Source organism: Harpegnathos saltator, unplaced genomic scaffold, assembly GCF_003227715.2.
Source record: "Harpegnathos saltator strain DR-91 unplaced genomic scaffold, Hsal_v8.6 scaffold498, whole genome shotgun sequence".
NCBI lineage: Eukaryota > Metazoa > Arthropoda > Insecta > Hymenoptera > Formicidae > Harpegnathos > Harpegnathos saltator.
In genome coordinates this window covers 1,754,305-1,765,849 of record NW_020230313.1, presented here as the reverse complement: position 1 = coordinate 1,765,849, position 11,545 = coordinate 1,754,305, and the positions used below count along the sequence as shown (strand labels likewise).

Here is an 11,545-nt window from a genome sequence, read left to right as displayed (position 1 = left end):
GAAACGATAAATTCTCGGCGCACCGTACGCGATATTCTTTTTTGTCGCCGACGCGATCGTTACGTGTACACGAAAGGGATTGAATTAAGTCTCGATTTCGCGGAAAGTTAAAAGTGCATCAGCAACGCTTGAACTTCACGATCGTTCCTCGAAAGAAACATTATCCTCAAAAGAAGCCAGGGCAAATTTCACTTTGATTCCCGCTCCAATAATATCTTACCGGGACCGACCTTGCCTTTCTTAGTACTTTCGCACTAAGTGCTTCGCACGATAGAACTTTTATAGTGTTTCATCAAATATATAACAACCAAAGTAGTACTTACCAATGGTATAATGTTCGACACCGTGTAAAAAATTGTGAAAAAATTATATATAATTTAGGAGCATTTTAATATGCTGAGACGAAATTAATTATAGCCAATAAATAATATTTCTTTTAATAATATAAGGGAAAATTATAAAACATGCATATTCCTCATTATAGATATTGAAAATATGTTTTAATTGAAGTTTAATATTTTAATGTAATTTAAATTGTTCAAGTGTTTTTAAAGGTTAAGTTTTTAAAAGTTTTAAAGATAAGTTGTAGAAAATCTCATAGCTTTTATGTTTGAGGTAGAAACGTTTCAGACAAAAATTATTCGATTCAAAGAGGACCTTCATGGACTGATTAGATTCAAAGCCCGAGACCCATTTTGAGCCTGATAAAATTTAGATCAATTTTTTTTAATAGCAGTGCACATGTTTTATTACATATCTGTTTTATTACAAACTATTTAAATTAAATTGGTTGAGTAAAAGGTAATTTCGTATTATTAGATAAAATTCAAAGATAACATTTTCGTATTAGAAAATACCTTTAATGTACAATGCACCGTTTTGTTCTATAGCTTTTCGCCATATTTCAGGCAAATTAAAGATTCCTTCCTCTCTGAACTTTCCAGTTTTCTGGACGAAAAACTGCTCAAGATACTTTTTGCAGGCCTCCAAAGAAATGAAATTTTTTCCATTGGAGGAATTCTGCAGACTTGAATAACTTTGATAGTACCAGGCCAGATAAATACGGAAGACATCCCAGCCAAACTGCAATAATTTTTACCAGGTTGCCAGAGATATGTGAGATCTAGCGTTGTTTTGGTAGGAAATATAACACCATAACGATTACTCAATTCTGGGCGATTTTCATCGATTGCCTTTAAATAGTTCTATTGGGAACAATAGTTATTGGAATCAATTTAGTTTTGCGGAAGTAACTCGTAGTACACGATTCCTTTCCAGTCCCACTAAATACACAGCATAACTTTCGTATGAATGTTTCGCTTAAATGTGATTTGCGGTGATTCATCTCGTTTTCCTCATAATCTTTTATGCTTTACATTGTTATACACAATCCACTTTTTGTCGCCCGTTATCATTCATCATTTTAAAAATGGAACGTTTTTATTGCGTTTGAGCAATAAATCGCAGATGGAGATGCGGTCCATTAAATTTTTTTTATTTAAATTGTGAGATATCCAAATATCGTACCGAGATACGTAGCCAAAAGTATGCAAATTCATAATGATCTTTTGAGATATGTTGATTATCCCTGCAACCTCTCGTATAACGTGTGGATTATTTTCAATCGATATCTTGATTTGGTCATCATCAACTACCAATGGTCTACCTGACCGCTTACCACCTTGACATGTCACCAACATGAAATTTCACGAACTAGTTTTGGCACACACGTTCACTGACGACATCTTCTCCATACACAGCACGTATCTTTTCTGGTTTGCGTTGCATTTTTCCCTTTACAAGAATATAATAGAAAAGCATTAAACGCCGAAAAACTGTTTATTTTGCTCCATGTTTACAATGTCGCCAAATAAAAATTGCTTAATAGATTTTGAAAAATAACAGCTTAAAATACGCAGAAAAACCTAACTTTTCAAAAAAATATGTAATGTCAAATATTGAGTAAATATTGCACTAAACACTTCCTCTTAAAACCATCTGTCCGCAAAATACGAAACTACTTTTCATTGAACCCAATAAAATATTAAACTTAACCCTTATGTCAATACCCGGGTCAATATGTATCCACCTAAGCACATATTGGAAAAATTTTTAATGTTATTTTGAGAATTTCTTTATGACCGTCCGGATCGTCGTAATTTGACCTTTTCACTATCAAAATATGCATTGACCTTTTTTTTAAGGCCTGGAAAAATTATCATCGTTAAGTTTACCTACTTGATTTCAATACTCGGGGTACCCGAGTGCCCACTTGTTAGAATAGAGTTTTATCTGTAGTTACTGAATAAATTGACCAATAAATAATTAATATAATTACAAGGAGAATTTAATAATTAAAGCAATTGTTTTTATAAATTAAAAATATGAAAATTATTTATTTATCACATTCTTTACATTTGGTAATGGTGACTCATCAGCATGCTCATCGCAAACAGGTTTTCCGCATTCTACACAGGATTTTCTTGTTTTCTTGCGTTTTTTAGTGATCCCCCAGTAACACAAATGACATGATACTTTGATCATATTTCTTCATGTGTTATCTCTTACAGATGTAGAACCAGGAAGCATAGCAAGATTCACCTGTTTATCGAGAACGCTCTCAATCGCAAGCTTCGTCGAGTAATTTCTTATGACGTTGCACGTTTTGAGAATGATCTTCAATAACTCGGTATGGCAAATTCTTCGCTCAGTTGTTGCAAAAATAAGCGACATTTGTAGGTCTTTTTTAACATCTTATTATTTTTATAATATAATAAATAATGTACACGGCAAGCGCGACAAAATTTGAACCAAAATATTAAAAAATAAAGCGAGTAACCACCTGTTCGTATAGCGATGTGTTGTGTATCGCCTTTATATTTGATTCATTGCATCGACACTAGTCTTGTACTTATTATAATATAATATAATCTCTGGCTTTTTCTTAACATCGTTTGTCACTGCCATATCCGAATGCATTGTCGATAATACAATTATGGCTTTATTTTTCTTCAGCTCATACGAATATAATTACTTTTTCGTGAAAACCAAACAGTATCAAATATTCTTCCCTTGTTTTTGATAGAAACATTGTCTTTGAAATATAGGCTTTATTTTTTTTCGAAGTGCCAACGATGATCAAATTTCATGACAATAAATGTTTGGCAAGGTAGCGATGTGAGAAAGTTGTCGATGCATATATTTCTTTTACTTCCTTTGGCTCCTTATGGCTCCGCAAGTTCCTTCACAATTCTTTCTTCTTGGCTCTTCTTTCAAACATTTCCAGCCTTCTCGATGTAAATTATTCCATTTAGTGGATAAGCATTTTTGTCATCACAAATCTACCATATTTTTATGATATATTTTGCAGGTTTAGATGGAATATACTGGGTAATATGCATGTTTTATAATCTCCTCTTATTGCCCTACATTATTAAGAGAAACATTACTTATTAGCTATAATTAATTTCGTCTTAGCATATCAAGGTGCTCTTATATACAGAGTGTCCCATTTTAACTTTCGCATTAAAAAATCTCGAAAACTATTAAAGATATTAAAGAAAGCTAAAATACGTTTTCCATGATTTCGAAGGGAAAAGAGAATGGCATTATCAGTTTTTTATTTGGAGGGCACTTTCAAGGTCAGTTGAAGGTCAACTTAATTTTTTAAAACTTTTTAAAATAGAAAGCCAAACTTTTTATTATATCTTCTTTTCCTACCAATTAATTTTAACAACTTTTGTCTGTAACATTTTTTTATTTGCCTAATACTTTTTTAAATATCCAAGGAAAACTTGATAACTTTTTCAACATTTAACTTATGATATCTCGTTAACTATTAGAAAAAATAGTATTAGACTTTTTTACTTTATTTACTATCAAGAATATATTATTATAATAGTGCCCCAACTTTTGTTAATTTAATAATTTGAAATTTCCGAAGATCAATAAGTTAACAAAAGTTAGGGCATTATTATAGTAATATATTCTTGATAGTAAATAAAGTAAAAAAATCTAATACTATTTTTTCTTTCGACGAATAATTAATGAGATATCATAAGTTAAATGTTGAAAAAATTACCAAGTTTTCCTTAAATATTTTAAAAAATATTAGGCAAATAAGAAAATGTCTCAGACAAAAGTTGTTAAAATTAATTGGTAGAAAAAGAAGATATAATAAAAAATTGGGCTTCCTATTTAAAAAAATTAAGTTGACTTTTAACTGACCTTGAAAATGCTCTCCAAATAAAAAACTGATAATGCCATTCTCTTTCCTCTTCGAAATCATGGAAAACGTATTTTAGCTTTTTTTAATATCTTTCATGATTTTCGAGATTTTTTAATGCGAAAGTTAAAATGGAACATCCTCTATATATAATAAATATCCTATACTGAGTGGCCCACGTAAAGTGTTAAAAGTCCATAACTTTAAAAATATTTATCAAATCAAAAAATTGTTCATAAGAAAGTTTCATATATTCGAGAGGCCTCTCTAACTACATACGTAAAGTCACCCCCGCTTCCTCTATAAAGGGGGATGGGGGTAACATCATAATTTTAAATGGAACCCCTTATAAAATGTTGCATATTTGGATTCCACAAGAAAAAAACAAGTAAATTTTATGCCATGATTTTCGAACTTGATAGCATGAAAACCAGCTCAAAATTAATTAAATATCTGATGATCTGTGTTTGTCTGTGATCTGTATTTACGTTTCCTGATAAATGTGTTTATTTATGTTTCTTTTGGTTAACATCAAATATGTACTCTAAGGTCTTTTTTGTTTTTGTTGTATCGCGAACGCAACTTTGTGTCAATGGAGTTCAATTATGAATGAAATCGCTAAAAGTTTAAATGCTTATAACTTTTGATAGAAGCATTTTTCAAAGAAATGTTCCAGATAAAATGTACTTGTTTTCTCCCGTAGGATCCAAATATGCAACATTTTATAGGAGGTTCCATTTAAAATTATGATGTTATCCCTGGCCTCCTTTAAAGGGGAAACGAGGGCAACTTTACGTTTATATAGTTAGAGAGGCCTCTCGAATACATAAAATTTCCTTGCGAACAATTTTTTAATTTGATAAATATTTTTAAAGTTATGGACATGTAACACTTTACGTGGGCCATCCTGTATATAAATATCATTAACTTACTTTAAGATATAGATATACATGCTGAAACTTTATATTATTTGGTTTGATAATATATATTGCTATACATTTAACATCTACACTTATTCCTATGTAAAATATTAATGAAAAAGTTCATTGCATTAATAAATCACCGGTAAATATCGTTTTTATATGTTTTTATTTTATAATTTTGTTTTAAACATACATCTTCGAATAAAAATTACTTTCCATTTTAGATGAAAATTTGTAATTAATCTTTAAGGGTGTTTCCAATATTTTTCTTACATCAAATTCGGGAAACAAAATCTATTATTGTATCGACCGTAGAAAAGCGAAATATGATATAGCGGTTTTCACAATCTTGAAGAAAAAAAACGAATGTAAATCATGTAAACCTATAATATTTCATATTATCTTACCGTGGCAAATGTTTCCATGCATAAAACGAATATACCGCCAGCAGTCAACACGCAAGGTTGTTGAACTTTCATCATCATGAGAATAATGAGCTTCTTCGTTCTAGGCGAAGCGTCATACCAGTTTAAACTTATTCTGCAATGATAAGTAAGAAGAAGCTTTCAAGTCATATATATTTAAGTTTATGTTATTTGAGTAACTGTTATCTGAGTAAATGTTATCTGAGTAAATGTTATCTGAGTAACAATAAGACAAATATTTATAAAAAATTAATTTCAAAAGTCAGTAATCGTGATATATGTTATCAAGGTCATATATGTATTATACAATATATAATATAATATATATTATATAATACAATATATAATATAATATATATTATATGTTATGAAGTAGCTAAAAATAAGAGACACGTATTTTTTTATACGTGGCCAATTTCATATTTAGGGGTTAAAATCACTCTTACAAGGTATATCGGTATATTTGGTTTTGAGAGACTATATTTCAAAAACTATAAAAGATACAAAAAATGTTTCAGATAAAAGTTGTATGGTTTTTGACACTCCTTACAACTGTGTAGTTAGATTTCTTAAAAATATTATATTTTTTTATATCCCCCTCCCATCATCTTTATTTTTGCAAATTGAAAATTTTTGTAACGACAAGAATTGTAGCATTTTTTAATCTGAATTCAACCATATATAGCTTAATTTTGTTAAGTGAAGTTATAATCAGTTTTTTGAAGTTAGGGACGATATAGTTAGCAATTGTCCAATTCTGACCTCGGATTCGAATTCAGCGGATCAAAATACATAAGAATATACTTGTCCGGTTTTGTCCGGTACCGACCATTTTTTTTGTAGGGCTGTGTTATCAATAATAATTTAATATCAACCATCTTGTTTACAGTAGGACTAAATCTCGTGTCAATAAATACGTACAGTTTCATATGAAGATATTCGCTGTAATCCATCAGTCTTTGAGCGTTCGAACACTCGAAACATAAGTGAAACAGTAATGCCCACGAGATCGCTATTAGTTTGAAAAACTCAGACGGGTCGTCTATTTTTGCCAGGGCCTAAACATTAAATGTCTAACATTAAATTAACACAGGCCTGATATTAAATTAAAACGTTCAATATTATGTAATTAATCGATGATCGACTTTTCAAATGCGATTAATTATATTTTATATGTATTTTTTAATGATAGTTAATGATATCATTAAAAGTTATAAAAAAATATAACTTATAAAATATAAAATATAGTATATATAAAAAAATATAATTAAACGCATTTGAAAAATAGGAAGCTAATAAAATAAAATAACAAGAAGATATATGTATATATACAAACTATATTTATTTATCATATCTTTGATAATTAATCATCAGTTGAGGTTTAATTATTTTCTACGAAAATTAACATGGTACTCAATGTGTTAATCAGAATTGAATTAAAGATTGATTAAATAATTTTGGCGAGACTAAATTTTTAAATACATTAAATCGGAAAATATAATAAATTAAGAAACGATATCTGCATACGCACACACCACGCACGCGCATGGTGATACAAAAAGTTTGTTCATCAACCTGCAATCGCTTTTCTCTTAGCTAGAGTTAATATAGGATTTACATTTCTTGACTGCTCGCCATTCCCTGCTCTGTTCTCAAATTGATCAAAGACATTTATCACCGAACATTTATCCTAATCTAACTCAACAAACCTAAAATATGAATCACACATACCCCAACACCCGTGACGCTCATAGCCATCATATTTAACCCGGCGTTGAATAGAAAGTGTTTCGAGTATGCAATTTCCATGAGATCGGCGAACCTTAGTTTGAATTTTACATTAATACACGTAATATTACATTAATACACGACGTGTATAGATACTTTAACGGTCTAACAGTAACAATAAGATAAGTAACAATAACGGTCAGTAACAATAAGAGCACGAATGGCACAAACCTTATAGCCGCTTTGTGGTCGTAAATGCATCGTACCATATTTTGATATGTCTTATCTCTTACAACAGGAGGATCGGCATCTCCGACTAAATGTTTCTCCTGTATCACACGTTCTATTCGCGTACTTGGAAAATAATAAGATGAAATTGAAAAGAGACATATAAAGAAATAAACATTCCATATCAAATATTCTATCATAAGATACTGTCACTCACCTAATAATCATGAAGAGTCCGCAAACATGTTGCACCAATATTATAAATATGGCGTCCACTGCGACAATGGAAGTCATGCAAATAATCACGGTAAAATATCCATGAATTAAAATTGGAAAGTAATATGTATCCATATCAACGTAATATTCGACCCTGTGCAACATCGGGCGACTCGTAGCGTTTACAACATGAAGGATTAACGGTTGGAACGGCGTCAGCATGAATAGTATTGTTACCGAGTACATTACGCCTTAAACAAATATTTATGATTTCGGTGACATCTGAAATACTTATTGCGGACTGAGTTGTAAATCCTCATGAACTTAGCAAACATTAGATCAATCATAAGATTTGACCAAACTTCCAAAAAATAACATCACGTACAAGGTGTCCAAAAATCCCGGACCTGTAAAATATCTTGAAAACTAAGTATTTTAGAAAAAAAAGCGTTACGAACAAAAGTTGTATGGTTTCAATGAAGACATAAAACAACTATATCAGTTTATTTACAAATGGCGGCACTTTCGAGATATTCATTGAACATACTTTTCTTAAACGGAAACCTCAATTTTTTATTAATAAGCTTATTCTATCAAATAATTTGAACAATTTTTGTCTAAAACATTTTTTTGCCTAATATTTTTAAGATATTTAAAGAAAACACTCAATCTTTGAACATAAACTTGATTGTTCAGCTGTCTTCCTGGATATATCCCAGACGATTGATTGTGTCTAGCACAAAGGTCTTTTGTTTAAGATCAAAATCTCACTCCTAATTAACTATTATACCTTCATCAGTTCCTACCTAGAGAATAGATATTTTCTAGTGAAGTATGGTGAGACTACAACTAATCTTCGTAAAATCCTGGCTGGTCCCATAAAGTAGCGTTTTGGGCCCTACCTTATATCCTCTGTATATTACGGATCTTCCAGTGACGGAAGAGTGTAGTTACTGGAACATTTGCTGATGACAGCGATTTTGGCTATTGCTCAGTATCCTAACATAGCCTCACTCAAGCTACAAAGTAGCCTTGACAAAATTTCAACTTGGCTCAGGGACTGGCGCATTAAAGTAAACGAAACTAAATCAGTACAAGTCACATTCACCACCAAACGTGATCCATGTCCCCCGGTAAAATTAAATGGAACCTAAATCCCTCAAGCTGAGGAAGTTAAATACCTAGGCCTTTATCTTTATCTAAATCGGTAACTAACATGGAAGAAGCATATATTTACAAAGCGTAAAGCTCTAGGTCTAAAACTTCACAATATATGTATACTGGCTCATCAATAATGTTACGCTCGCGTCCTGCGTACTCCGGACAATTAAAAAATTCTTTTTTTTCTCTCGAACCTCTATTTTCTTAATATAACGGATATAAGAAACAGATACATCTGGCGAACAGCCGCACGCGTCAAATCAAAGGTGATCCGGAAAAATTTAAAAACAAGAAATAGTGCCCTGTTGTAAAAATCTAACCTATACGTCTCTATGCAAAGTTTATATCTGGGAACGTTCTCCAGATGTGTTCGACGTTTTAGTTATAAAATTGGAAACTCTGCGCTAACAATATAGTTGCGTTCTTCCTCTAGGACGTAACAATTCAATTTGTTCCATAGTTGTTGGTATCGCTCCCTCGTAACTGTTTTATTCGATTTGAGAAGCTTATAGTATACCACACCTTCCATATTCTATCAAATACAGAACATTGTTTTGTGATCGTGAATGTTCCGTTTTGGTGTCGATGTTGATGGTTGTCCTGGATCAATCCATGATTTTATCGTTTTGAATTATCAAAATAAATCTACTTTTCATCTCCAGTTATAATTCAACTTCCTACAAAATACTCTTTTGTCTGCCAAGTAAAGATATGGCGATATTCAAACGATTTGCAATGGCACTTTTACTCAATTCAGGTGAAACCCATTCGTCTTCCTTTCGAATTTTTTCCATGGTGTGTAAGCGTTTATTGAAGTAAGAAATTATTAATTTATCGACATTGAGCTGTTCAGCCAATTGTTTTTACGTTTGAGCGGTACTGTTCATTTTCATTCAATAATGCTTGCAATTCAGAATCTCCGAATTTTTTGGTTGACCAATACGTTCATTGTTACTCAAATCGAAATCACCACTTTTGAATCGTTGAAACCAAAATGTACAGTTGGAATATGATGGAACTTGATCACCATAAGTTGTAACAAATATCATCATAAAGAGAAATGTCAAATCTTTCAATGTTGCCAGATTTTAACATTCGTACTAACCATTAACTTGTTACTAAAGCCTTTTATTCAAAACTAAAGCCTTTAATTCAATCTCCTAATTACCTAATACATGTGACAATGTTGATAATATTTTGTTGCCAGAATGTCAGCAAAAGATCATAGATAAAGATGGCGATTATGTGATTAATAAATAAATTGTTTCCATTGAATAAAAGAAAAGTCATATTTGATTTAAAAATTGAAGTAAATTTTTTAACTAAATTAATATTTATTTTTTCATCTTCATTCAAAAAAAGTTAGATGAGCTGTTTATTAGTTGAGAACACGAAATATATATATATATATAATTAATTATAATATATATATAATTAATAACGACGGACATATATTACATTAGACTGCATTATAAAATTTACAAAGGACATAAATTTTAAAATAAATAAATTTTAAAATACAATTTAAAGGATAACTTTAATTTAACTAAAAGGGAAAACAGAAGTTATACATAATTAAACCTAATGAATAAATATAATATACCAAATATTTACAGTCATTTCGAGGGGTCCTAAGATCATTACTTACTCACAGATATAAATAGTCGAGAATCTTTTACCATTGTTTGCATATTTTTGAAGAATTACTATGTCGTCAAAATTATTTAGCGAACAAAAATCTGCTTGTATCCGATCGAGCATTGCTCTTATCTGCAAATTTACTTGTTACAGCTATCCACTTTGATTTGACAATATATGATATACAGTATACATTATTTGATAACATAGCTCAAAAGTATATATAGATAGACTACGTCGAATAAAACTGTATTAATAACTGTGATATACCATATACTAAAAATTATAATTGCATATACCTCATCCGCATACAGTATGGAGTTTGTTATTTTCGTTATACCTGATATATCGATCATTATCGGTATAAGACATTCGATCACAACGTCCATGTCATGAATATAAGAGAACATACCACACAGCTTCAACGGAATCAAATATAAATATACAATTTAAGCACAAGAGATAAAGGTTGTTTTGATAATAATAATAAAATTATTATGTGCAAATTTCAAAATAAATAAGTCTACCAAATCTTTACAAACGTGATTTAAACCTTTATAGGATTTTTTTCTTAATGTTTTCAATTGCAATATTAACTATGTAAAATAGTAATTAAATTGGCGATATATCGATTTCGTAGTTTTGTAGAGTTTATGCAGTGTTACGAAGGTAACGTGAATTTAAGGATTTATTTGTAAGAGTTAAATTTATTTTGAATTTTTATTCAAAATAAAAGTTAACATGATAACATTGATATCTCATCTTCGTACCTTAGTAAGAAATTGCGAACAAGCTATAGTAGCTATGACGATAACTATAACGTGACTCGTTCTAGACGATTGGTACGGCCACTGGCCGACTGTCGATAGTAGAATTTTATTGATTCTATAATTATGTCCATCAAAGAAGTTCATTTTTCACTTAAGTTACAAGAACTTGAAACTAGCACTGAGGCTGACACTGAAGCGACTTCGAACCCTACCGTGTCGACTAGTCATACG

At 30.7% G+C, this 11,545-nt stretch overlaps 1 protein-coding gene across 2 annotated transcripts; it reads right to left on the bottom strand.

The window, feature by feature from the left end:
* Positions 1–2,393: 2,393 nt before the first annotated feature.
* On the bottom strand, positions 2,394–11,486 carry LOC105185439 (odorant receptor 9a-like). 2 transcript variants are annotated; one of them, XM_019842467.1, is made up of 9 exons: positions 11,315–11,486; positions 10,844–10,963; positions 10,559–10,676; positions 7,747–7,996; positions 7,533–7,655; positions 7,305–7,395; positions 6,495–6,631; positions 5,556–5,688; positions 2,394–3,425 (listed from the first exon to the last, which is right to left on the bottom strand). In XM_019842467.1, exons 1-9 carry the CDS (start codon positions 11,456–11,458, stop codon positions 3,405–3,407), a joined length of 1,137 nt encoding a protein of 378 aa, XP_019698026.1. In that variant the 5' UTR covers positions 11,459–11,486; the 3' UTR covers positions 2,394–3,404. The 2 variants fall into 2 exon arrangements, with proteins under 2 accessions (XP_019698026.1, XP_019698024.1); XM_019842465.1 differs by lacking the exon at positions 2,394–3,425 and adding an exon at positions 5,405–5,496.
* Positions 11,487–11,545: the final 59 nt, after the last annotated feature.

What these genes read in the sequence shown, in the direction of transcription:
- LOC105185439 (XM_019842465.1), bottom strand. Translation starts at nt 11,458, where the DNA reads ATGAACTTCTTTGATGGACATAATTATAGAATCAATAAAATTCTACTA. An exon ending in GGACTCTTCATGATTATTAG is followed by an intron (nt 7,656 to 7,746) that starts GTGAGTGACAGT and finishes TTATTTTCCAAG; the next exon opens with TACGCGAATAGAACGTGTGA. An exon ending in GCATGGAAACATTTGCCACG is followed by an intron (nt 5,497 to 5,555) that starts GTAAGATAATAT and finishes TTTTTCTTCAAG; the next exon opens with ATTGTGAAAACCGCTATATC.